A 27,975-nucleotide genomic window follows, 5' to 3' on the forward strand; every position below is an offset into this window, starting at 1 on the left:
TAGCCTAAAATGTACATTTTTTGTATTAATATACACATCACTAAATAATGGCCATAACTCATAACTCTGATGTAATATGAGCAATTGCTTATCATTTATGTGTGTGAGCTTGTGGTCATATACTTTCTATCCTAGCTTCAAGGGGCTTCTTCAGTTTGTCAATTCGAAATATTTGTTCGATTAACTCAGGGCCCGTAAACCTGGTGCTTTTAAAACGATATTTCAAATTGTTGAAGTCATATAAGATCCATTGAACATATACATTAATGTAAATTAATGGGTATTGCTCAAGAAATATGTTTTCTTATATGTTAAAAATGTGAAATACAGTGATTCTGACTCACCATTGGTCATAACTAAGCTACTAATAAACTTTGATAATGTGGCAGTTGACCTAAATCCAACTGACACTCTTTATTTTCCAATACAGGTAAACCCAATATTTGCTTTAGAATAGATCTATGACGGATTATCTTTGAACACCCCTGGACTTATTGGACTCAACTGCCACATTATCAAAGTTTACTAGTAGTATAGTAAGTTCAAGAGGGTCATAGTGGTCCTTAGTCGCGCACCGGATGTTGACTGTTTGACAAACAAAAACACAAGACAGATCAAGTGTCCCCATTTAAACAAATATGATGGATGACCAAATGCCTTTTTTGCAAAGCGTAGGGAGAGAACCTTACAAAGATGCTGCAGACAAGGTTTGATGAAGATTCAGCACATGGTTACCCCAGGCGGGACCTATGTTCTCCATGACCATTTAATAAGACATTGTGTCTGAAATCATTCGTCCTCCACCTCTGATTCATATGGAGAAGTTGGCAGTTACTTGCGGAGAACAGGTATGTACTGGTACAGAATCCAGGAACACTAATTGTGATATGGCTTTCTTTCTGTATCAGTCAAGTAATCAAAACTTTCAAGACATTTCCTAAACTTCTTTTTTACAGATTTTTTTTATTTAACGCATTATCTACATCATTATTTTCAGCAACCATTGAGGTATGTCAACATGCTGGAGAAGACAAGTGAATGACTAATCTGACATGGGTATTCAAATATGTGAACAAAGAACTGAAGCAAACTATGAATTAAATTTATGACAAACTGACTTTATTTTCTTGCTTAAATTTTCAATTCAAAAACACTAAATATTACATAATTGATAAAATTACAAACATATATAAATTCCAAAATTCACATAAAAACAATTTTATTTAATTCTTAATTCATTTTTTTTTCTGTGAATTTTTTTTTGATATACTATAATAATGTAACATTTTTTTACATCATTTTTCTTTTTAATGGACAACATTTTTTCTTACTGTATAAGTAGCTTTATCATACACAAAAGAAAGAAACCATAAAAATTATGGGTATCCATACTGTCGTCTGAGATATTTAGATTAATTAATTGGATTTAAGCTCATTTTTACAAAAAATAACTCATTTCATTTCAAATATTTTAACACATATTTTTTCTTCAACACCCTACCTTCTTAAATATGTTTCTTACACATATAACAATGGTATAAATAAACAATCGTTGTAACATGCATACATTGTGTACAAAAATAAACAGTAACAACCATATACTGCATTTTCGTTAACTACCATTTCCTTACTTGTAAACAGGCATCTGTTTTTTTTTTTTCTTGTCTTGTGTTTTACGCCGTCTTTAAACAGTATTTCAGTTATGTAGCGGCGGGCAGTTAACTTAATCAGTGTTCCTAGATTCTGTACCAGTACAAACCTGTTCTCTGCAAGTAACTTCCCCACATGAATCAGAGGTGGAGGACGAATGATTTCAGACACAATGTCTTCTATCAAATTTTCACAGAGAACACAAGCCCCACCCAAGGATCGAACTCACAACCCAAGATCTGTAGATCTGCTATCCCTATTGAGCTTAGCGGGCGGTGCATCTGTTTTAACTCAATTGACAGAAACCAACCTTTAGCTTTTTACCAAGAAATAGAAACATTTTCACACACAATTTGTTTCCATTAACAAAGTGTCCACAACTATTCAGCTTTATATTTAACTCCCAAGGATTAAGCAACAGATCGGCAACTGTGCTAACGGCTGAACATTAAAAACTCCTGATAATGCCCTTAACAGACTACTATAAAGCAAAACATTTCTTTAAATAAGTTTTATTTCAGAAACTGAAATACTGTAGCACTTTCTGCAGCTGGTTCTTCCATGTCATCTTTTTGTCAGATTTTCACTGGTTTTACAAAGAGTCAGGTCAGCTTTGGGTCTGATCATTAACAGTTTCCACTGACTGGTCCTCTCCACTTGGGGCAGTCAGTGATTTATCCTCAGCACTGACAGTTTCCTGAGACTTGTTCTTTACAGCAGAATCATCTACCAACTCTTCTTCCTAAATTATATAATTCAGAATTATGCAAAGTGAAAAACACAAACTAGAGCTATCACTAAAGGCGATTAATACCTCCAGATGCCGCTTTGATACAACTAGATGCCCACGGGCAAAATGTCGAGCCTGCCAGCTGTCAAAAGGACTGGGAGTTGCACATGACACTCCCTGTCTCATTGAGGCAAACATTTATGCCAAATAAAAAAAAGAGATTGCAAAAAGTTACAATATAAGTTATTTAAAGTAACAACAAAGGGAAGTAATTCTAGGATCTTGCGCATGACACTCCGTCTCATGGTGATGAACAGTTGTGCCAAGTTACATCAAAATCCCTCTATGCATCAAAAAGAAATGCTCTGGACAAAGTTGTCATTCTTGTATCCTTTGACCTGTAAGTGTGACCTTGACCTTAGACCTAGGGACCTGGTTTTTGCACACGACACTCCGTCTCATGATGGTGAACAATTGTTCCAAGTTACATCAAAATCCCTCCATGCATGAAGAAGATTTTTTGAATTTGACCTGTAATTGTGACCTTGACCTTTGAGATAGGAACCTGGGGTTTGCGCATGACACTTCGTCTCACTGAGGTTAACATTCATGCCAAATATAAACAAGATTGCTCCATGCATGTCAAAGTTATGGTCCGGACAAACAAATCCGGACGAATGCACGCACATACACCGAACAGCCATTTGGACAACTATGTCTTCGCATCCGCAAGCGGGCCCGACAAAAATAGTAAACTGTTGTGATGGTCATAACCTTTCACCTTTAAATGTGACCTTAATCTTAGACCTAATGACTTGGGATGTACACTCTGCCAGTTGTCCTGATAAGGTTAACATCTAATGTTACTATGAAAATCCTTCCAGTAATTATGAAGACAAATTATGGAGTGGATGTAACTTTAAGCTATTTGATATTTGACCTTTCAATGCGGCCTTGACACTGGACCTTATGACCTGGGTTGTGCACTCGGCATGTTGTCTGGATGAGGTTAACAAGTAAAGCTAGTATTATGAAAATCCTTCCTGTAAGAAAATAGATACAAATTTTTACTATTTGATCTATGATCTCTAAGTGTGACCTTGACCTTGAGCCAGCTGGATGACTTCCTCACATGAAGAATTATATGCCCCAAGTGAGGCTTGAACCCACACTGGTGAGGGGCAAATGATTTGAAGTCAGCCACCTTAACCACTCGGCCACAGAGCCCACAAAAGTTTTTAAAAATGTTTTTTGGTTATCAAACAAAAACACCCGGTAATGAAATTTAAAATTCCGCCTACATACTTTTGTACAGATATATGTGGAATTCTTATTATCAGTACGGGCAATTCTGTTTATTTCAATGTGTCGTGAAATGCTTATTTTTTAAAAATAAAAACTGGATTTAATTAGAAATGTCTGGAGAGCTTTTCATCGGAGGATATATTAAGAATAACAGCTTTAAGAAGCCTCCTTTTAATCTACTCAGCATTTAAAGTCTAGCGAACTACAAGTAAACAAGTCATCAACTTACAGCTTTGCGTTTCCGCTTGCCCTGATTTTTAAGTCTCCTACTCTCTAGTGTATCACAGTCATAAGACTTCTTGGCCCTCGGTTTGGGTCCCCAGTTCCTTTCTGGGTTAGGCTGCCATCGTACCAGATTCTGTGAGCGAGACCTTGGATTGGCATCAGGATGGGGTTCAAAGTTCACTTCAATGGATGGTTTCACAGAGAGTATAGCATGGCCTGACGAACCAGGTTCACTTCTTTTAACTGGATTCTTTGCAATCCAAGCTCTCATTATATCCTGCAAGGACAAAAATAATCACTATACTGATGAAACTGCATTAGCGGTTACCTATATTAAGCAAGCAGCTGGTCCGTTACAGATGAACTTGCCTTTAAGTTAATGGTTAGATGTATTAAAGGCGTATGCTAGAATTCCCTGTATATGAGATGGGCGAAAATTTTCCCAATAACAGAATTTCTTTAAACTTTGGATATTGAAGGACAATCATCTAAGAAACAAAAAAATGCAATAAAATTATAGGTCACCGGATTCGAAAAAGAGTTATCTGCCCTTGAAAACGTCATTTTTGGGGGAAATGCCGTTTTCAAGGGCAGATAACTCTTTTTCGAATCCGGCGACCTATGATTTTTATTGCATTTTTTTGTATCTTAGATGATTGTCCTTCAATATCCAAAGTTTGAAGAAATTCTGTTATTGGGAAAATTTTCGCACCAAATTCTAGCATACGTCCTTAAGCAAGCAGCCGGTCAGTGAATTTCCAAAATGGACTTTTTATTCTAATTTCAACAAATCTTAAGCAGTCACCTGCCTTAAGCTGCTAAACTGTGCCTCTCCTTTGGCTGGCAGCTTATCACAGGTTTAATTGTACTAGTTCAATAGTCTGGGCTTGAATTTTTTTCATCAGACTTTTACCATAAGGGCACTTTCAAAAAAAATGGCTAATTTTTTATAAAGCTCATATTTTGTTCATGTCTTACCCAAACAAACAGATTTGCATATTGAACAATGCGTTTTGTAGGTGAATATATTGTGTCAAAATTTTAGAATGATATCTTTTATAATAAAAAAGTTACCTTGATTTTTAGGCCAAAAATTGTCAGGAGTGTAAGATTTTAGCGTGACATTTCTGAAGTACATCTTGCTTCATAGCAATATTGAAGAAAAAAATGAAGAGGAACCCTTTAAATGTCTACCTTATATAAAAATACAGACACTTGACTAAATTTTGGTTGAACATTCATGCATATTGTGAGTGACTAAAGACATTTTGTGCGCCCAAGAAGTTATGCACCCCTTGATTGAAAAAAAATACTAAAAAGGGCTTTGTCATCAAATAAAACAATACAGTTAATGGCACTGTTAGTTTTATAGCATTTTATTTGTAAAAAACATTTTCAGAAGAGTATTTAAGCAAACTGCCTTTTACTGAACCCAATATGTTTATATGTGTGAGTGGTGGGGACCTTATCAAAAACAGGACTACTAAATGGTCAGGAGTGTAAGATTTGTGATTTAACACCCCTAATTTTGAAAAACACTGTAAGAACCAACTTATGTGTACATTTTGTAAGAAATTGAGTGGACTGCTACACATGCAAGGTCATGTAAGTTCACTGATGACACTTGATTGACAGGACTGGTGTCAAGTATAAAAAATTTAAAAATATGTCAGGAGTGTAAGAATTATGTCATTATGAAAGCTTGGTACTGTCATGTATAGTGGCTGCATGAAATGAATGTAAGTAGAATTTATGTTTCTAAATATTATACTAAAATTGATTCAGACAAGTTACAAAGGTTTTAAAATGTTAAAAAGCTTGTATTAATATCAAAATGAAATTAATTGTGTTCATAAGCTATAAAAATCAAACCATTGTGTAACTACAGAACAGTATATGGCTTAAGATAATGCTATATTGGTCCATGTTGAATATGTAAACCATTAGAAGTCATGCCTTTTTAGGATTTTTAATATAAAGACCTATATTAGGGCTTTGTTTAAATCTTACACTCCTGACATATATGAAATGTTTAAATTTAAAGTGTATGTTCCACATTTTTGACTGAGCACATCAATATATTTTGATTATAAAATCAACAATTTACTATTTACATGAGAAATTAAATACAAAACACAACGATATACCATTATGTAAATGGTAATGGTACTATATTTATATATGTATAGTAAATAATTTACAAATTTGTAATGTCCTGCATTACCTGTAATTTCAGATCAATAAACAATATTCAGATAAATAAGAAAAGTAAACTGTCTAAAAATCATGATGCACTGGACAAGAGAATCAAGAATCGCGAATAATTTTTATGTAAAAAAATTCAGAGAAAAATTAAAGTCTGATCCCACCAGGAGAGAGACAAATGAAAAGTATAAAAAAACAGAAAAAGGAACAGAACCTTGCCTACAAGAAAAAATATATTGTAGTCAGGCATGGCCAAAATAGTACAGTGGAGAATCCTGTGATTATAAAGGAATCACTTATTATTCTCTCAGATGAATTAGTACATAATGCTAAGGCTGTCCATGCTTTCACAGATCAGCTGTTTATCCACCTCATGAAGAATCCTGGCCCATGCAAAATGAAGGTCCTGCATAGATTTACAGATAATTGTGCTGTTCAGTACAAGTCCAAGGTGGTTTTACTATTTGCCTTATCAATGAAAATTCAAGTTATAAAATCTTAACTCATAGCAGCTACTAATGAACCGCAAGATACAGATCTCAGTAATAATGCTGATTGTACAACAAGCCAGAGTGTACAATCATTTCAGGATCAGAAACGTAAAATAGCCACATTTTATTATCATAAAACGCCTGCCATATGTCCTGATTTGAATGAATCGAGGAGCTCATCTCGATGCCAGATGTTCTCAGTGCAAACTGACTGAACAAACTATGGAGTGATACACTTTGGACAGTTTTATGTTTCGCGTTAAGTCAGGGCTCTCGTTTGGCAAAAATTGGGGCCAAATATCGACCCCATTTCCCCCTCAAAATAATATGTTTTTTTCCCCCCTATTCAAAAAAATTCCCCCTCGAGTCCAAGAACATCAGTGCTAAGCGATTTGCAGTGGACTTGTTGGCCTTCAAAATTTTATTGTCTCCGAAAATTCAGTAGCTCAGAGAAAAAAATACAAAGTGTGATGCCTGAATAAGGTTGTTTATAATTGGCAGAATTCATACAGCAGAGTTTATAATTAACAGAATTCAGGTTTGGGTCAGCAAAATTGAAAAGCATGATTATATTTGTTTGCATTTCTTTTTGTGTTTGAAATTCCCCCTCAAAGGATTTTTTTGTAAAATCATGCGAAATTCCCCCCATTTTTGGACCCTGGACCCTGTCCCAAAAAGCAAACAAGAGCCCTGTCAGTGTTCAGTTTGTTTGTTGTATACTGTGACACTTTAACTTGAAAGTCATCTCGAGTATTTTAAACTTTGTTATTGTGGCAGATATCTTGCAGCTATTTTTAACACTGAAAATATATTGCTGTTCTATCTAAAAGGTGACTACTTTACAAAAATATAAAAATGACTCAAAGTGTAAGATTTGCAATTTAGAATTTTGGTAAAAGATGCTGTTTTTACATATAAATTAGAAACATTAGTATGTCAGAATTCTTTGGACTTGCTCTTAAGTCAGGAGTGAAAGATTTTGTTCTTTCTTTAAAGTTATGACCATTGTTCTTGAAATGAGATCAGTGAAACAGTTTGTTTTCATTATTTGTTGCAAAGGTATTTGTTGTTTAAAATACTATGGTTTTGCTCGTATTTTATTACAAAAAGTAACAAATTTAAAACTTTCATATTGGATGATATAAGCAAATTGATGGTTTTAGCCTCAGTTAAAAAGTTTGCCATGAAATATAGCTTACAAGTTAATTATATTTTATATTTAGAGTTATAACTGACAGAAACTTGTTACATTAAGCAACAGAAACTAAGAATATAGTTGTAATAGTAGACTTCGTTATTATTAAGTCAGGAGTGTAAGATTTTGTTCTTTCTTTAAAAGTTATGACCATTGTTCTTGAAATGAGATCAGTTAAAACAGTTTCTTTTCATTATTGTTGCAAAGGTGTTTGTTGGTTAAAGTAGTATGGTTTTGCTGATATTTTATTACAAAAATTAACAAAGTTAAACTTCCATATTGGTTGATATAAACAAATTGATGGTTTTAGCCTCAGTAATAAATTATGCCAAGAAATAATGCTTACATGTTAATGATTTTTATATTTAGAGTTATAAGTGACAGAAACTTGTTGCATTAAGCACCAGAAACTAAGAACTTAGTTGTTATATTAGACTTATTATTATGTCAGGAGTGTTAGATTTTGAGCTGAAAATACTGCTTTCGGAAATGAAAGTGATTTGATACCAAAGAGTGACCGATTATGCTGAAATTTTTCATGTTTGCTACTGCAGATCTAAACCTAAAATCTGGCATAAATTTTCAAACTTAGCTATTGATGGAAGAAAACAATGAAAACTTTTGTCACCATTTATTTTATAGAAGGTACTTTTTTGACATTAAAAGGTAGAAAAAAAATAATGGAAAGGGAATGTTAAGAAAGTAGTTTTTCTAATTTGTTTTAGACCTAATCCAACACACATGTTGAAGAAAAATGAAATATAAGTACTTTAAGAAGACAGAAGAATACTATTATTTTTATGTGTTATTTTGTAATTTTTTCAGTTTTTTTAATTCATTAAAGTTTCATAAAAACAAAACGGCTTGTATTTCAGTCCTGAAATTTTAAAGATAAAAAATTCAATGTATCTACTTATCAATGAAGGCAATGCATAACAATGCATCTGAACTTTATTTTTGACCCCCTATGTCACGTTTTTAGCCATTTTTTCTGAAAGTGCCCATAAAATAAATACAGATTTTAGACTACTATAATTTAAACAGTAACTTTGACAAAACACATGCACTATATGACGACCTGTCTGAGGTATTACTACCGGCAGGTGCAAAATTATCTGACTCAACTGAGCTGAGACTTTAACCTTTGACCCTCAAAAACAATAATAGTCATCTCTGACCACAATCACCTTATGAAGATTGAGAGTCGAAGGCCATATCCTTTTCCAATTCAGAAAGTTTTCAATTTATAAATTATACTTTTGACTGTTTCAGGACTTTCTGTCTTCACACAGATGAGATTGTCAATATAGTTATTTAGTGGTCAAATTACTCCACTGAAGAATTTTTGACATCCAGTTTCTGGAGAGCTGGCATTTAGTTCCAGCACCACAAGATGTCAATGTTACAGTATGGGATAGATGAAAAAACTATAGTGCTTACCCAGATCACTCTGTTTGGAGCATTTGTCTTGAGCGAGTTCTTGCAGGCATGTGAGAATGTTACTTTGTACCCAGCATTTAAAATTGCTGACCTGAAATAAAAAATCTCAATGAAATTACCACTAGATACATAAACATGCATCATAGATCAAAGAAAACAAAATCTTAAAGTGACTGGAAGTTCACTGTTCTGAGAAATTCCCTGTTTCAAAATGTCTACTTACCCAAGAAAGATCCCTTAATAGAGACTATTGCAAAGAAATTGTAGTATAAGGGATCAAACTCTGCCCATCTACTGGACTGACTCTGATTATTATAGTAATCTCCCTTTAAATGTACATTATTCTTAGGTTTGAAACTGAAATTTCTCTGAAAAAGAAAGACTGTATGCTGACTTTTCTAGGCATCATTTCCAGTACCAGGACAAGTTTGATAAACCAGAAGAAATGGTGCTTTGAACATAATTTATCATGACAAAGTAGAAGTTCGGTATACGGAAATGAAAATCATTTTATTAATTGATAGTAACCCATGTCAGATATATCTCAAAAACAAGCACATGGTCGGATACACTTTATTTCACCATATTATAGACCAAATGTTTATTTGAGTCTGTGAGAGACGTCTTATCAAAATCTACACAAAAATTCTATTCGTGAAAATGTTATCAAAGTTGGGATTCTCCCATAGGCGCCCATTAAGAAAACGCGAGGTCCGAAATATTTGAGTCAGTTTAGCAAACAAGCACAGAAACCTATCTTTTTTATTTGCCAAATTTCATAAGTATTATCTGAAGTCTTGAAAAATCATGGTTTAACAGAATTTTATATAGAAAGGATTTTGATCCAAATGTAAAGAACTACCGGTACCTTAAATGAAATATCAGCTGCTTTTTACCTGTGACCGCAATCTTACCTTACATCCATTAACTTTGGAGGAGAACAATGGAGGACCTGGTAGAGTCCATCAGCCTCATAATACAGGGGTGTCTCAATCTCCTCGGATACTACGGACAACATACCCTCTATCCTCTTTGATGTATTGAACTTTTCTGGTTCAGCAACAGCCCTACTGATAATTTTCTCAACAAAGTCAACATTATGCAGAGGACCTAAATAAATTGGACCACCAATTTGATGTTTATATCCACAATGTTCACATTTTTCACCAACAGGTGGGCCTCTAGCAGCAACAAATTTATAAGTGTCCCCTTTTGCAGGATGGGCCTCACATAACGGCTGAACAGAAAATGAGCCACACCCTGTACACTGATACACCATACCTGTGTGAGAAGCCGAAAATTTGGTCTGATACTGTCCACTATACACTCTCACAAACAAACGGAAATAAAAGTCAACACTAAGTGATAGCAACGGCACAATATATCTCGAGTACGTAGCGGCATGAGATTCTATAGAACGTAAAATAATTCTCAATGCCATTTCATGACAGTATTTACTCCTAAGTGGTAACGAACCATACATTGTAAATGCTTTCTCACCAAAATTTCCACACAGTGTCCCGCCATCAGTACATGTTATACACAATAAGCCTCCGTCCCTAACAGACTGAACAGCAGCGTCAAGGAACGGACCGGGGGTCCCATATGGGTCTAAATCAATTACATCAAACCTATCGTCCAACTTTCTGTTCTGGTACATTAACATGGCAGCGTCATTATGACTCGCCTCTACAAGATGTTCCAGCTTATTTCTTTTGATGTTTTTATCAATCACTTCTACAGCATGTTTATCAAAGTCATTGGCTATGATTTTATTAACTCCGGGTATTTCCAGTCCAAACCTCATAGACCTGAGCCCTGAAGCTGAAAGTCCTTCCAGTATCTTCAAACCATCAGAATGTTGTTCACCAGCAGTTAGCGCCTCTTCTTCATCTATTGTCAAGAAATAAAATCAAAAAATAAAGTTTGTTATTACATGTATACTCATTTCTATTTCCCGTTAAGTTACAACTGTACAGGAAATGTCAATATTTTTCCATACACTGACGCCTGAATTTCATATCGGGTGTGTGACATAATTTAATGTGTGTCGTTGCATTAATTCTTTTATTTAGTTCAGTTTTGTCAATCTTATTCAAGCTAATGAACAAATTGATAATATTTACATTACATCTACACGTGTAGATACGTATGTAATAAAAAGGTTATTATCTCTGCATCTGGAAATATGCACTCATTCTTTAGTGGTAGATTATTGCGCTCCTACAGTCGTGCAATATTTCCGCTGCAAAACGCGTGCGTATTTTCCAATGAAAGCTAATAACCTATAATTATGATGAGGAAAAAGTGTTTAAGCCAGATGAAAATCCTATGAGTAATTTCTAGTTTAGAATTGAAGTGCATAAAAAATCAACTTAATTTACATAGAATTTGAAGTAAAATGGGTCATATTTCATAGACAGATAGTCCCAGAGTTATGAGCTTTATACACGAGATTTGGATGATGATAAGAAACAACTGTTTCCAGTTCAGGCAATTTCAGGCAAGTGAGCAATTTCAGAGTGAAAGTGCATAAAAATTTTAACTTGAAAACTTTACCACAACGATTTTAATAAACAAAAAGAGAGGATCTTTAAGGATGCCAAAGATCATGTATGGTGAAAACCTATCAAATAGTAATCATGAGAAGTAACTTCAAGGTTTTTCTATTTTTACTTCTTGCAGCCCTTAGAAGGGGTCAAGCGGAACCATCTGAACAAACTTCATAAAGGACCTTATAAAGATGCTACTAATATAGTTTGGCTAAAATCAATCAATGATGACCTACATTAATACCACACTCCAGATCAATTATGGTGAAAAGCCAACAAGTGGTTCAGAAGAAGTCATATCAAGACTTTCTTCTATTTTAAGCTCCAGCAGCCCATACAAGTGGTCAAGCAGAAATGCTCCAGAGATGACCTTGCTAGGAATTCTATGTATGATGAACACTTTTACACTAATACCTCAACCTGAATTTTCCATTCAGATGAGCTATAAATAGAAACCAGCTCTCTCTATATATAGAAGCTGGAGACTTAAACCCTTTTTCATTTTCTTACCTTCAATATATTCCTTATCTGGATTTTCCTTCAGCCAACGCTTACGCCGTTTTTCTTTAACCTGTTTAACGTGCTCTTCAGCAAATTCAGAGATGATAGCGATAGTTAGGTCACGGTTAAATTCTTGGACTGGATTATAGAACACAGATGTTGGTTGGATAATCTTGGCCTTCCCCTCCTTCACCAGTTGGAACTTTGTTGACAGCCCTTCCATATCAACATCTACACCGTCAGTGACATCTTCCTTCATTTCATTATCTGCCATTGTGTTTAACTTCCTCTAAACACACAAACAAAACATCATGCCGATAAATCACACAGAGACTGACTGCACAGTATGTAAACATAATGTTAAACAAATGAGAAATTTCTAGACAAATCTCTTTCAAAAAGTACAAAGAAAATGTAATGTAGGCAATAATACTATGAAGTAAGATGACACAGGCAATCATCCAATGAACTTCAACCACACACTCAGACAGTTGCTGTTTCTAGGCCAAAGCATTCTTATTAAACTAGTTGAATGACCCTCATATTAATGAAATCCATAAGAATCATGGAATCCAACAAAGCAAAATGACAGCAGACTCAGTTTGAGTGAGTCTGTTCATGAAAGGTGCAATTCCTGACATTATGTCCTACACCCATTTGTCTCTAAGCACCTGCTCAGGTAAAGTTCTATTATAATAATAATATTAGTAACCTAATTCCTCACCTTGATGTTAGCTGCAGTCCTAGGAATGAGGAATGATGAATTATTCAGAGAAGATTTTGTACAACTGCTCCGAATCAAAATCCTCAACCAATGTTGCATTGCTTAAATTCTACAGGTTACAACCTAAAATGAAACAGAGTTTTTCAAAAGCATTGTATACAAACATCAATGGCAATCCAAACACTTGCACACATGCATAGAAAATATTCAAATCAATCTAATACAACAAGAATAATCATTGAAATTTTATAGTTTTAAAAAACTGTTCAGATCATATATTTTCCATTGAATATGATAGAAATATAATCCTTAAAATTCGCTCTAGATACCAATTTCAACTACTGCTCAAACTGCAATGGCCCTGAAAGTAAATGAATAGCAGTTAAATGGATTTGTATATCATTGGGAAAAACTCTTGAAACCATAACTGTGGTACACTTTTACCAGCTCTCGTTATTCCTCAAGTTCAACTGAAAAACTCCTGGTCCAGGGTTGAAGCTGTCGCAATAAAAACTTCTCTCTGACACCTATAACACAACTGACCAATCAAAAGTCAATAATTTTATAGGTTGGAGGAATTACAGGACTCTCGGAAGTGGGCTGAAAATTACGACGCTTAAAATGCTGTAATTTGGTATAACTTTATTGGAGAAATAACAATTTTCAAAAAATGGTTTTGGTTTGCTAGTGGGAGTTTGGAAACAAATTGCTGATTGACCTTGGAAGCAATTCAACTGGCAATGCAACACACTTATTTGGTCTCCATGGTAGAAGAACAAATTGTAAGCTGCTTGATTAGAAGTAAGTAAACACAACTTTCATTGAGGAACTGATTTATCAATGAATGTATTTTTAATTTTCACAAGTTACTTTCATTTTTAAATTTTATTTAAGTGAGGGTCTTTCAAAAACTGAGTATCCCTGAATTCTGCAAACAGGTCAGAGACTTCATCTGGATTGAGAGACATTCTCTTGATCTAACTAGCAATGTCCCCCATTATTAATTTCATACACGTACACCTAGCCCGACTGACATGAGTGCAAATTAGGTGAAATCCAATGTTGGGCAGTTCAAACTACTCCCTGAAGTGGTCAATACCGGTCAATACTGGTCGATTGGTCAATACTGGTCAATTAGTCAATATTGACTGTTAAGATATTTTGCTAAGTTTATGAACAACTAAATAATGACTGTTTGAGGGCATTTGGGGCTTCATTATGGTGAATGCAGGCATTATTATTTAGCTAAAGCAACCTAATCAGTCCTGCTAAATTGGTCAGAAGTGGTTGATTGGTCAATACTGGTTGAATTTTTACTGGTCATTGAACATTTTCTGTTAGATCACAGATTACATATATATATTATTTTTCTACAAAAATGTCACAATAAGTGGAATAACTACTAATTTAACGGAACTTAATTTGTAGAAAGTATTTCATAAACTGTAGCAGTAAGTGTTTGATTCACAAGTGATAAATCTACTTTTATTGTTATAAATAATTTAATGAAAAATTGCTGTGAACACCTGGACCCTTTCATGGAAGTGGATTTTGTTTTGATAGCAATTGTCACGTTGCCTAATTGACACCATGTCTTACAATATACAATAGATATGTTGCTGGCCTGTTTATCTCTAGAGTCACTAATTAGCAGTCATGATCAATAATCCCACTGTACTATTCTCAATGCTTGAACATGATAATTTTATTTTAAAAATAAGTAGTGCAATTAAAGTATTCAATTGACCAGCATTGACCGCAGGGCACTCGTTCGGCCGTTTTTGGGGCCAATTATGGGTCCCATTCCCCTCATAGAATAATATGTTTTTTCCCCTTTCTCAGAAGAAAATTCCCCTGATAATAGGTTGTTTTACACAACTAGATATGAACTCTCTTTCAAGTTAGGCAGTGGCTACAGAACCGGAATCGGTTCCCTAGACAGCTCACTTATTCGTCCGGAACCGGTTCTCTAGCCAAAGTAGATCTACCGTGCATAGACTAGGGAACCGGAATTTGACTTCTATGCATAAAGCTGCCGAAATTCACTTTGTTTCTTTTGGTAAGTATTATACATGTTATTATCTTAATAAATTTAACATTTCAATTTTCAGCAAGCAATGCCCTTTCATTTATCTGTGTTTACCGTGTCTCCAAAAGTGTACTCGCCGCATACTGTCCGTCATATTGGAATGATAAATAAACTAGTACACGAATGAATGCGGAAATAGTCAGCATTGGAGCAAGCCTAAATAAATTTGAAAAGTAAAATTAAAAGGTATAAAACAATAAAAGAAACATTTAAAACAAATTAAGTAATTTCTGTTAATTAGTATTGATCACATATCTTTGAACGTGAAATGCCGAGGTGTTACAAACTGATCAAAAAATCCGCATGAAGTTTTAATGGCAATTAAATTAGTTTGTACATCTATAAACATGTAATGACACAAATACAAATCAATATTATTTTATATTTAAATAATTTTAACATAGTACATGTTGAAAGCAAATAACATTTAAAAACGGGAAAGTGAGTTTTCACGCATTTATTTGTACTAGTTTTATCATTCCAATATGGCGGACAGTAAACGCAGATAAATGCAAGGGCACGGTAAAATTAATTAAGATAACAATAGCATGACAGTTACCAAGAAACAAAGTGGATTTTGGCAGCATTATGCATAGAAATAAAATTCCGGTTCCCTAGCCTATGCACGCTATTTTGGTTAGAGAACCGGTTCCGGATGAATAAGATCGCTGTCTAGGGAACCGATTCCGGTTCTCTAGCCACTGCCTTCAAGTTATACTATAGTATCTCTAAGGAAGGTTACTGCTACAATATAGTTACATTAGTTAGAAATGATTGAAAAAGTATTAATAAGCAGGGTTCTGAATCTCACTAGCAATTTCAAGTTGCAGTCCTGGGACTCCCAAAGCTGAAAAAGTTGCAGTCCCAACTACTGACTAGACTGACGGACAGACTTAAACATTTCGACAATCATTTTGTAATCACAATTCTTCACCCAAATATTGTTAAGGTGTGATAAAAAGGTAAAGATAAAATAGGTAACATGTAGTCATAAATTAATGTAGGACAAAATCACCCCTGGACAACACCCCTCTCCCCCTGATTATAAGTGTGAAAAGTAGTAACATATAATTATATGGCTAAAAAATTCCCCTTCCTGAGGGTATGGGTACCTGTCCCAAAAAGTTGTCTAGTGCCCTGCTGACCACTACATGTACTGATCAGGGATATTGCGTGGGACCAAAATTTGAATTGACCAGTACTGTCCATTTCAATGAGTGTAATTTATAGCAATTATACTAAAAAAGTCTTTAATTAATTTAAAATAAAGGCTACTGTAAGAAAATAAAAGCATTGAATAAACTAGTATTGACCAGTCTAAGTATTGTCCAAAATGGAGCCTGACCAGGACACACTGCCAAGGACCAAAATGGAATCGACCAGTATTGACCGCTACTTTTTAATCAACAAAATTTTATATTATTCAAATTGCTTTATAGTTTATTATCTTTATATTACTATTACAGCCTGTGCTAATCTGTGAATGTACATTATGTAAAAGTGTTGAATAAACCAGTATTGACCAACCAAGAGTGACCAAATAAATGTAGTATTTGTAGCAGTGTGTATATAAACATTTAAATGTATATAATTGGTCTGTGATTTCGGTTGTCCGATTAGCTCAGTTGGTAGAGCATCTGACTTGCAAGCAGAAGGTCGCAGGTTCGAGTCCTGTATCGGGCTGCACATTTTTCCACTCCTATTACATTGGCGCCGTGAGTGTGGTGACTAGCCTTGGAATCCTAGAGCTAGGGTGAAGCAATGGCTGGGTTAGTCAAAAGAATCTGAGTTTGTCTTTGAAAAAAAAAGGAGGGAGGAATGTACACTGGCGCCAGATCAGAAAGAAATGCCTCTGTACATGTTATACCCTACCCCTAGATATTCTATAAGAACCATGGTCGTGAACGGGAAAATATACTAACCCATTTCAATCGCGTATTTCATATCTAAAACACGCAGTTCAGTAAATGTGTACTATTGATATTAAACAAGTGGTAATTTATCTTCCGTTGTGTACCGGTCACATTTCTTCAATAGTTCTTATCTTAGAAAAACAACGTGTAGTTTACAGTTTTTTCACAGGTACACAAAAAACTTGCTTGAACTTCCCTGGTGAAGTTCCGTTCTAGATTATAGACACACTCTGATTGGCTGATGTGAAAATGTATGTCAGTCGTCATTTTACTACACGTGTACGCTAAAATGTTTATATGTAGCATAAATGTGCAAAATGAATTAAATAAACAGAATTGATGTATAACTATGTATGATTTCAAATTCAAAACCATATACAAGATGAATTTCATTCATCATTTCGAGTCTTTTCGTAAAACTGTGAATATATTGCATTCTGTTTTTGTTTGTTTACATTTCGCTTAACATGTGCATACTGTCGTGACCTCTAGACCGGATGTTCATTAGGGAAGTTCACGCAAGTTTTTTCTGTAACGTTGACTAAAACATAAACTATACGGAGCATCTCTGCAACATGGATATTGAGACAAGGTGACTGGTGCACGATTGAAGATAAATTATCGCTTGTTTAATATCAGTAGTACACATTTACTGACCTGCGTGTTTTAGGTATGAAATACGCGATTGAAATGGGTTAGTATATTTTCCCGTTCATGACCATGGTTCTTATAGAATACCTAGGGGTAGGGTGTAACACGTACGGAGGCATTTTCTTTCTGATCTGGTGCCAGTGGGAATGTAGCAGTGTGTATATAATGTATATAATTGGTCTGTGATATCTGTTGTCTGATTAGCTCAGTTGGTAGAGCATCTGACTTGCAAGCAGAAGGTCGCAGGTTCGAGTCCTGTATCGGGCTGCACATTTTTCCGCTCCTATTACATTTTGAATCGACCAGTATTGACTGGTATTGACCAGTACTGACCGGTTTTAACCAGTATTGACTGCCAGCCAGGTCAGGTCAATACTCATAGTCATACTAACTGGCTTTTTGCCAACATTGGTGAAAAAAAATCTCGCCGGTTTATTGATAAACGAACGTTTCGGCGTACGCCGGCCTTGAGCTGCAAATACAAAAAAATAAAATCCAATTTATTATGATTTTTTCTTGCGGCCAAATAAGTTAGTAAACAGTTCTTGCAGTATGTTTCTACATCTACTGGTGCCTACCCAAATTTCCAAATGTTTATCCGATTTTATAATGCGAAAATATATGATTTGCCGCTTTGCCTATGTCGCAAGACCGGCGCATATCGGCATACGCCGGATAGACCCGGGCAGTGCCAGGACACCAAACGATCGCCTGGACGGTTGCACGCGGAGAAACAGCATGCGCCGCAAAAGTGAAACGAATTGTCCCAATGTGACAATCAAGCCGGCGTCTCCTATCCGGCCAAAGAGCGTCTCACTGACATAGATTAAGGTTCTAACTAACAGCTGAACTGTCGAAGTTACTACACATAAAATTATAAACGTATCATTGAAACAAAAGGCTTAAGGAAAGTACTTAGGCCATTACTTACATACTTCATGTTATTTGTCGATTTCTACATTTAATCAACAGTGCTCAAAAAACCTTCCACTTACAAATACCAAGATGCAACACTTCGCGCAAACATTAGACAGACACACTGAAGATAGTCGAGAACGAGGACTGAAAGAATACTGTATATCCTGATAAAAAACATTTAAATCTGCAAAAACGACGGATTGCATTATGAGATCACAAATCAAGTGCCATCATAATTGTATATATATTTTTTCGAAGAGGACAATAAATTTCTAGAAGTAAAAAAATATGGAAGTGAAAATTATCGGATTTCAGTATTAATTTCTCTTTTGCCTTTCGGTTAACAGATTTATCATCATAGTCATAAGACGCTTAAGCGGCTTTGTTTACAAAATGTCAAACGGCAAGAGAAGAGCGAATGACCCAACATCTATTCTAGTTTTTAGTGGTAAAAGAAAATCAGGGAAAGATTATTTAGCTGACATTTTGCTGAAGAGGTTTTTAATCTTCATGTTTCGACTGTATTTTTTCCATGACAATATATGATATTTTAGGGGTACTTTAAGGCAGTGGAGGCAGTCAGTGTTCGAAATTACGTAGTCCGACAGCCGATGGTACAATTTCAGCTCGGGCTAATTTTCCACAGTTAAACCGGACTGGTACCATAATTCCTCATTTGTTAAACAAAAACATCTAATTAAACGATTAATGCATATGGATTTTCCAGAGTGAAAACCTTATAATTATTGGTTTTTTGCACCTTACGTGTGACAATCAACACGTGCAAAGACTAACTGATGATCTAAATACTTAATACAAACCCCTCTAGTCGTAAACGGATACATTGATTAGCTTTCAACACTCTCGCGAAATGTCTTAAGTACCTCAGTAGCGGAGCTTAAATATGCTATAGCGTGTGTGTAAATTGTATTCAGCACTGGTATTACATCTTACAAATTGTCAACAGTCCGAGTTGCAGTAATTGGCAGTGCGGATCCTAAAAATCGGCATAACAGTTTAGATTTCGTTTTGGCAAGGAGTGTCATGTCCGATGCTTTGGACTCGACGAAGCTGATCTGGACTGGAGTATTTCAAGTTAAAATGTTTCAAAAACATGGCAAACATGTACTGTAATCTCTGTATGTCTTTTTTATTACTTCAAACATGCATAGAGATGTCTGTAAAACAAAATGTTATATGGTGCAAAAATTATGTATTTTAAGGTGTTAAAGTTCGGGCTAGTGAAATTGGTGTCGGGCTTGGAAATTTTTTAATCTGGTAGCCCGAACGGGCTATTGGATTCAAATCTGAATTTCGTACACTGCAAGTCAATATTTATTTATTGTCGGTAGATAAAATAACATTATAGACATAAGCTATGTATAGCTTTTGACCGACAAATCCGTTTCACTTTGCGGCATACGACCTTTTTCCATGGGCAACTGGCTAGGTGTTTGTTTGGCTTCCCAGCACTGCCCTGGTCTAAATGCTTAAGCTGTTGTGCACCAGTCTTGCAAGATAGGCAAAGTGGCAAATAAAAGTATTCATCAGGTAAACATTTAATTGGAAATCTGGGGTTAATACTGGTAAAGTTAGACACATATACCGCAAGAAATATTTTGCTAACTTACTTGGAGTATTACGTTAGAGAAAACTTGTTATTCATAAAAAAATTTCTTTTAGCAATTAATTGATCATTGTATTATCAATCATGTACAGACTTCCGGAAAGTTGTCGGTCTGACGGACATGACTGAAAAATTTGGACGCAATCCACTGTTTCTTAATCTGTCAGTCCAGAAAATTGCAACATCTCAGACAAAACATAAAAATGGCATCACTAACATATTATGCTTGAGCAGAACCGGGAAAGAAACATAAATTAATGCCCCACAATCATAGTGAAAAGAAAAAAAAATGTACGAAAATAAGAGGGTTGACTGAACATTTAACAAGAAATGGACTGAAAATTGCACCTGGCTCGTATATAATGGAGAAAAGCAACATGTGGTGCACTGACATTTTTTTCAGTCTGGCATATTGTTTTTTACGGTCCGCCAGACTTTTAGGCATTGATGGACCTAATGTCCGGCCATTTTTTTCCAACTTTCCGGAAGTCTGCATGTATGGAAGACACAATTACCTCAATAAAGTCGATTTTATAAGCCCAAAGGGACGTATTATGTTATGACCCGGGAGTCCGTCTGTCTGTCCGTATGTTATCAATTTCGTGTCCGCTCAGTAACTCTTGAACCCCTTGAAAGATTTCAAAGAAACTTGACACAAATGTTCACACAAATGTTCACCACATTGAGACGACATGCAGAGCATAATGTTCTGGTTAGCTTGCTTCAAAGTCAAGGTCACACTTAGGGGGCAAAGGTCATATGACTTTGTTTCGTGTCAGCTCTGTAACTCTTGAACTGCTTAAAGGATTTTAGAGAAACTTAGCACAAATGTTCATCACATCAAGACGACATGCAGAGCGTATAATTCGGATTGCTCATTTCAAGTTCAAGGTCACACTTAGGAGTCAAAGGTCATGTGATTTTGTTTCGTGTCCGCACTGTAACACTTGAACTGCTTGAAGGATTTTAAAGAAACTTGCCTGGCACAAAAGATCACCACATCAAGACAACATGCAGAGCACATATTTCGGATGGCTCACTTCAAGGTCAATGGTACACTTAGGGGTCAAAAGTCATGCGTTTGGGCCTATGTTGCTCCGCATTGCGGTGCTCTTGTTAATAGCCATTGCTTATGACTGCACATGTGCTTGGACCATCAGCAAGGCAACTAGAGTCACAGATTGGGACTAGAAGTATTTATATTCATTTAATCCATAGAAAAGCACAAATTTGATAAATATTAAGCATAATAATGGATGTGTTTATCAGATAAAGTGTTTTTCTTGGGTTTGAAGAAATATTATAATGATATGATTTTCATGCCTCTGGTCTCAAGGATCCAGTAGGCATATAGTGTTACATTGTTCATATGTCCATCAGTACATCCTGCAGACTGTCCACTGTTACTTTGACCATGATTAAAGTAAACTGGACACTTCTCGCTGATTTAAGGCATTATTTTAAGATTTTTAACGTATGTAGCAACTGTGCCAGTGTAATAAATTTACTCACAGTTTTCGCTTAATTCAGAAAATTATTTTATTTCCGTATGCCGAATCCAGGCTTTATTCTACGTTTTCCAGATAAATGACGTTACGCCATCACTTCCGGTTTATCAAACGTGCAGAATCACCTTAAAAACATTGAATTTTTAAGGTACATTTCAAAGAAAGCCGATTTCAACTCATACTGGACCCAGGTTTTGTTAAAATCATATATTTTATATCTTTTATCATATACATGTAAATATATGTTAAGAAACAGAACATTTGATCGTTTCAGGCTTGGAGCTGAAATCTGCCAGATACTACGTTTGTCAGGTCCATTGAAAAAACAGTATTCACAGGTAAACATTGTTAACATTGGATCATTTCTTAACCCTTACCTTGCCTAAATTTCTATAATGAACTTGTCCATCTTTCAATTTGGACAGTACCATTAACTGTTAAAAGGGCTGGTTGTCTAAAAGTTACTGACTGAATGGCAAACAGTGCAGATCATGATCAGACTGCACAGATGTGCAGGCTGATTATGATCTGCACTGATCTCAAAGGCAGAATAGATCAAGGGTTATCTTTGTATAGTCAAGACAAGAAATATGCTTTATTCTTACAATAAGCTTGTGTTGAAACCATATTTAGCATTTGCTTTAGGATGCTTTGATAAAGAATATATACAGTAAAACCATTGATTTTGAAAAGACAGTGTCTTGAGTACAAAGATCAAGTGAGCTGCTGAATTTTTTTCTCATCTGTATACATTTTTACACAATTTTAGTTTATTATATATAATGTTTCTGGGGAGACGTCATTTATATTGCGATAGTTAAATTTTGATCAGGAGATATTTTTACACGGGTATATTTTTTAAAAGAATTTCACTAAACAGATGTTTTTAAATAGATTTTATTGGATTTAAAACTAGATTTCATAACTGATGTCTTGTAATCAAAACTAAGACATTGTTTTGTATGTACATGTATTATGTTACACTGCAGGAGAATGGGTTGGATTATGAAGAACTCCTTAATGCTTCAGACTATAAGGAAATCTACCGGGCTGACATGATCAAATGGGGAGAGGATAAAAGGAACAAAGAGCCATACTTCTTCTGCAGGAAGACGGTAGAAGGAGCTGATGTGTTGAAACGCGTGTGGATTATCTCAGACGCTCGCAGACAGACAGACGTACAGTTCTTCAGAGAACATTACCCGGATGTTGTAATGTTTGTGAGAATCTCAGCTTCTGAGAGTACACGGCACCAGAGAGGATTTGTCTTTACACCAGGTTTGTACTACTGTCTCGTATGTGAAGCACCTTTGTTCGTATTTGTCATAAAAAGGACCGTCAGTAACTGTGGTATAATATAACATATAATATAATACTTTAATAAAACTGATAGTACTTGGTTTATAGTCATCAATGTAAAAAGCCTGAACCTTCAGATAATTTAAGAACAGCGAATATTCTAGTTACCGCAACTTTGTTTATAGCAAGTTTACAGTGATGAAATTTTGTAAAGTAGCCGGCACATTTGTGCAAAATTTCATTGCAGTTTATGCTAATTTAACAGTGGCAAAGAACAAGGAAATTTGAAATTTTGCATTTAAATGTACATATCTAATATTCAGATTTAAAAGTATTGATAACACTCAAAACCATATGAAGCCACATACATTTACGATATGTCATAATATGTATGCCTAGTATTGGATCTTCCTACCAAATGTGATTTTGAATATGCAGAAGCTTGGACTGTCAGGTGCTTTATGATTACAAAGGCAACATAAACAAGAAATAATATTAAAAAGTAAGTGATCATGAATTATTTCAGTTGCCTTGTTGAGTAGATAAAGATTAAATGTTTAGTTTATGGAATTGAAAGTGCTAACTGCCAAAGGAGATTGGTTATATATAAGTTTATTCAAAACTGACACTGTAAAGTTACAGGTAAAACTAAAATCCAATTCTTTGTAACACTGACATCTGAAATTATAAAAGTACCAAAATCAGAAATGTTCCAGCAAAAGGTTCCAGCAAAATTATTATACCAGATTTATATAGTGTCCTTTTCATGATCAATTTCACGTTCAAAGGCGCTTTACATAGTTCAAATGCAGCCACACAGGGCGCATAATTCATCCTCTACTAGAACAGACACAGAGCGATCTGACCAGAGGGACAGAGTGAGACAAAGCCCCCACGACAGAGAGATCAGAAATCAGATACAGGCTTGTCTGGCTAACTTAGCCTAGCTCGTTGCGAATAGACAGCCTGGTTCTTTAACGTGCCCAGTGTATAGCACTGATACACGCAAGGATTGCCTGGGTTCCTGACCAGTACACCTCTGGTTGGGTGGGAAACACTGAAAAGCGTTTCTGAAAATTCCCGAGTAGCTGCCGGGGATCGAACCCCCAACCTCGGGATTGGAAGGCCAGTGTGCAAACCACTGAGCTATCCGTCCACCACAAAATGACACCCAAACCTCTGTGACACCCACATGTGAAATCATATAGGTTCCAATGAAGTAACACCTTAAGTAAAACAACACTGACAAACGTTTGCCATATTCACATTTGAAATCAAAAGAATACCTGTAAACAACACTGAAACCTCTGTAAAACTTGTTTTGTAATATTATAAATGTGCCAGTAAAATGACACCATACATCGGTGTCTTTCACTGCTGAAATGTGACTTTTGCTTGTTTGGATGTCATTTCACTAGAACCTCAATGATTTCAGTTGTGGATGTCACAGAGGTTTGTGTCATTTCACTGGTGTATATATCATTTCAATGGTGGATGTAAAATTAGTCTTCAAAAGTCATTTCACTGATACATTTATTACTTCAGATGTAGATGTTGTAGAAGTTTGGTTGTCATTTAACTGGAAAATTTATAATTTCAGGTGTAGATGATGCAGAGTCGGAATGTGGACTTGACACTGGTGTGGAATGGGACTTTGTGGTGGAGAATGACAACAATGAACAGGTTTTTAATATACAGGTTGAACAAATTCTAAATTGTGTAAAGAAAATGTTAGATAGATGACTTTAACTGTGTGTCCTTTGGAGGTAGTATCCCGACCAGACACTTATCTAGACAAAGCTACTGATTGCTACAAAATTTAATTTCTTTGAAGTGATGTCAAAAATTAAATTTCTGTGAAGTGATGTCAAAAGACAGGTGACGTGACAGAAGAGTGATATTCATATTTCTTTGGTTTTGTAAACTGTCGGATAAAGTTTTATATTTTGAAGCTTGAATCAGTTGTTGAGAGTTTTGTCTAACGATCTTGATGAAATTTTATCAAGGGAGATAATCAGTACGGGGATATAGCAGAGATATTCTCTACCGAGATATTTATATGTTTCAACAAAAAACAGTTGAAAGATGAAAGAGATATAATAAATGTTGACTACAAAGTGCAAAGTAAACATATAAACAAAATAGTGATGTATGCTACATATTTGCTTAGTGAATGTTTAAAAGAAACAGAACTTATCTGAGTGATATAAGTACAAATTAATTAATTAGAGTACCGGTAACATCTAATATCCATTGAAACTGTGAAGCAAAGATATAGAGGAGATTGCATAATGGGTTTATTAGATAGTACATGAAATACAGGTACATAAAACTTCAAAATATTTTGTATGTTGTATATTTATTATTCAAGTAAATTATTGAATAAGATTTGTATGAAAATTGCAGTAGTTGCATATTGCTGATGTTCTGTAAGTGGATATAAGTAAAAAAAATACCTTGTTGAAATAAAAACAGAATTGTTAAGATAAAAAGAAATCTGCAAAATGCTCCAAAAAATATCATATGGTGATGTTTTTAATGAATCCACTTCAAAAAATTATTAAACTCTTGGAATGTTGCATGGTAACCTAATGGAAATTCCAAAACACCCATGCACCATTAGAAAACAGATATTTATGGCTAAAAGTTTGATGATGAAACAGAAAATAGGTGTTAGTATTTGTTTATTTTTCAGTTAAAGTTTTTCAAGCTGTTCCTAAATATTCAATTGCATGATGTCAGGTTAGTGATATATACATAATTTGAGCCACGCCATGAGAAAACCAACATAGTGGCTTTGTGACCGGCATGGATCCAGACCAGCCTGCGCATCCACGCAGTCTGATCAGGATCCATGCTGTTCGCTAACAGTTTCTCTAATTGCAATAGACTTTGAAAGCGAACAGCATGGATCCTGACCAGACTGCGCAGATGCGCAGGCTGGTCTGGATCCATGCTGGTCGCAAAGCCACTATGTTGGTTTTCCCATGGCGTGGCTCATTTGTTGCATTAAATGATGTGAAAAACACATGCCAAGCATGACCAGGTTATACTGCATTCACAACATGCTTGATGTCATGTTGACAGACTTAAAATCGGGCTTCAGAAGTCAAACTGTATATAATAGCTGCTTTTTATAGCCACAAGATCTTGGTCAAGTTGGATAATGGGCAGTATTGCTCCAGTTATTGCCCTTGAATTGGTAAAACATTTTCATATTAATTCTAAGAGGTAAATAAAGGCTGCAGTGTACCATCTGATATTACCCTTGTGCAATAATGACCTGAGGTATTGTATAAGCTTACAAGATCATGGACAAGTTTGATAATGGACAAGATTGTTTCAGGAACACTAGGGTAATGGCCCTTGAATTAGTCTATATTTGCCATATTTTACATTGTTAACACATTAGCAGTCAAATTTCTTGAGCAGTCTTCAGGACACTTAGACTGTTTATGGCCACAAGATCTTGGCCAAGAGTGTTAATGGACAATATTGCTGTAGTAATATCAGAGTAATGACCCTTGAATCAATCAAATTGCCATTATTACCTTGTTTATATGTCAGAAGTCATATTTTGTGTCAGAGCAATTGTTATGAAACTTACACAGACTGTTTATTGTCACAAGATCAATACAATATTGCTATAGTAATATCAAAGTAATGCCCCTTGAAGTAGCCAATTTGTAATATTTCAAATTGTTAACACAATAGTGGGCACTTTCTTTACAATCTTTCAATAGTAGTACCAGAAGTAAGTCAAAATTGCCATATCATATTGTTCAAATATTAGAATATACATACACAAGAAGTCTTCATGTAACTTGCTTAGAATGTATGGAGGAACAAGACCTTGATTATATCCAATTACGAGCAATATTGCTGTAGTAATATCAGAGTTATGACCCTTGAATTAGTCAGAATTGTCAAAGCACATTGTAGATATTGCTTAACAATTTGTACGAAACATGCATGGAATGTGTACAAGATAATGGACAAGTTTGATTATAAGCAAGATTTCTGCAGGAAAAAAAAACTTTAATTAGTCTAACATGTCATATTTCACAGTGCTAATTGTTGTTTGAAAAATTGTTAGTCTTGTCTACATTAACTTATTTCATATTGTTAACATATATTTTACCATATTTTGTAACTGATATGTATGAATCATGGTCAGAGTGTTTGTCTTTAAGAAATCTACACTTGATTTAAAATTTGTATATTTGGGATGAAAAAAAACTAGGTCATTAGGTCAAATCATAGAAATAGCTTTTTAACAGTTCTGAAGCCTTATTTTCTACATAATCTGCATGAGAGGTGATTAGAATGTTTGTCTAAATGAAATCTAAGTCAAGTTCAAGCTTTGTAATAACTAGGTCACTTGGTCAATTCAAAGAAAACCCATTAGTTACCCTTGTCAAAGAGGTTGTCTATTTCAAATTTAGGTCGAGAGAAAATTGGGTTGTCTGGTGTCAAAACATTGGTAAAATCTTAAACATTTTTGCAAGCGATCTCATTTTATTCTTGATCTTGATCTTGGTGAAACATAGGCCCCATGTGGTTCTGGGACGATCTTTATATGAAAAAGACTTGAAACCACTGCCTTACCCTTGCATGATTGTAAGAGGCGACTAATAGGGTCTTAACACTTGGTTTTGCAGTAACTCTGTGATTCCAGCAGGTATGCAAATTTTGATTCCATACCTCATGTTTTTATTTCGATGTAAATGAGATGTGGAACCAAAATTTGTAGTTTGGCGCCATATAACGTATACTGTGTTGGTGCGCCGTAAAACCCAAATAAATTAATTAATTAATTGGTGAAACATAGACTGATCGTCTTTATGAAATGTAGGTCAAGTTTAAAACTGTCACCTTGGGTCTAAAACAGTGCACAAAGGTTTACTCTCGGAAGAACCTCGTTAATATTCCAAAGGCCACGATTTCTACCT

At 35.1% G+C, this 27,975-nt stretch overlaps 3 protein-coding genes across 7 annotated transcripts in view; 2 read left to right on the forward strand and 1 right to left on the reverse strand.

The window, feature by feature from the left end:
* Nucleotides 1-1,097: 1,097 nt before the first annotated feature.
* LOC123522953 (tRNA (guanine(26)-N(2))-dimethyltransferase-like) lies at nt 1,098-18,655 on the reverse strand. 3 transcript variants are annotated; one of them, XM_053549469.1, is made up of 7 exons: nt 18,607-18,655; nt 13,019-13,141; nt 12,304-12,583; nt 10,156-11,134; nt 9,242-9,332; nt 3,915-4,187; nt 1,098-2,392 (listed from the first exon to the last, which is right to left on the reverse strand). In XM_053549469.1, the coding sequence occupies exons 2-7, from the start codon at nt 13,115-13,117 to the stop codon at nt 2,258-2,260; spliced, it is 1,857 nt and encodes a 618-aa protein (XP_053405444.1). In that variant the 5' UTR covers nt 13,118-13,141; nt 18,607-18,655; the 3' UTR covers nt 1,098-2,257. The 3 variants fall into 3 exon arrangements, with proteins under 3 accessions (XP_053405444.1, XP_045156432.2, XP_053405445.1); XM_045300497.2 differs by having other exon boundaries at nt 18,603-18,655; XM_053549470.1 differs by lacking the exon at nt 18,607-18,655 and adding an exon at nt 18,250-18,273.
* A 201-nt stretch (nt 18,656-18,856) lies between these two features.
* Nucleotides 18,857-25,678, forward strand: LOC123522955 (phosphomevalonate kinase-like). 2 transcript variants are annotated; one of them, XM_045300498.2, is made up of 4 exons: nt 18,857-19,086; nt 21,999-22,062; nt 22,714-23,002; nt 24,624-25,678. In XM_045300498.2, the coding sequence occupies exons 1-4, from the start codon at nt 18,983-18,985 to the stop codon at nt 24,764-24,766; spliced, it is 600 nt and encodes a 199-aa protein (XP_045156433.2). In that variant the 5' UTR covers nt 18,857-18,982; the 3' UTR covers nt 24,767-25,678. The 2 variants fall into 2 exon arrangements, with proteins under 2 accessions (XP_045156433.2, XP_053405447.1); XM_053549472.1 differs by lacking the exon at nt 18,857-19,086 and adding an exon at nt 20,225-21,380.
* Nucleotides 25,230-27,975, forward strand: part of LOC123522952 (ADAMTS-like protein 4) — a 142,694-nt gene continuing 139,948 nt past the window's right edge. For both annotated transcript variants that reach the window (XM_045300489.2, XM_053549471.1), the window contains exon 1: nt 25,230-25,345. In XM_045300489.2, coding sequence (XP_045156424.2) covers nt 25,335-25,345 — 11 coding nt within the window. In that variant the 5' untranslated portion in view covers nt 25,230-25,334. The remainder of the gene's footprint in view (nt 25,346-27,975) is intronic.

Source organism: Mercenaria mercenaria, chromosome 8 (assembly GCF_021730395.1).
Source record: "Mercenaria mercenaria strain notata chromosome 8, MADL_Memer_1, whole genome shotgun sequence".
In the NCBI taxonomy this organism is placed as follows: domain Eukaryota; kingdom Metazoa; phylum Mollusca; class Bivalvia; order Venerida; family Veneridae; genus Mercenaria; species Mercenaria mercenaria.

What these genes read in the sequence shown, in the direction of transcription:
- LOC123522953 (XM_053549469.1), bottom strand. Translation starts at nt 13,117, where the DNA reads ATGCAACATTGGTTGAGGATTTTGATTCGGAGCAGTTGTACAAAATCT. An exon ending in CCAAAGTTAATGGATGTAAG is followed by an intron (nt 9,333 to 10,155) that starts GTAAGATTGCGG and finishes TTTTTATTTCAG; the next exon opens with GTCAGCAATTTTAAATGCTG. An exon ending in GCAAGCGGAAACGCAAAGCT is followed by an intron (nt 2,393 to 3,914) that starts GTAAGTTGATGA and finishes TATATAATTTAG; the next exon opens with GAAGAAGAGTTGGTAGATGA.
- LOC123522955 (XM_045300498.2), top strand. Translation starts at nt 18,983, where the DNA reads ATGTCAAACGGCAAGAGAAGAGCGAATGACCCAACATCTATTCTAGTT. An exon ending in TGAAAAAACAGTATTCACAG is followed by an intron (nt 22,063 to 22,713) that starts GTAAACATTGTT and finishes GTTACACTGCAG; the next exon opens with GAGAATGGGTTGGATTATGA. An exon ending in AGGATTTGTCTTTACACCAG is followed by an intron (nt 23,003 to 24,623) that starts GTTTGTACTACT and finishes TTATAATTTCAG; the next exon opens with GTGTAGATGATGCAGAGTCG.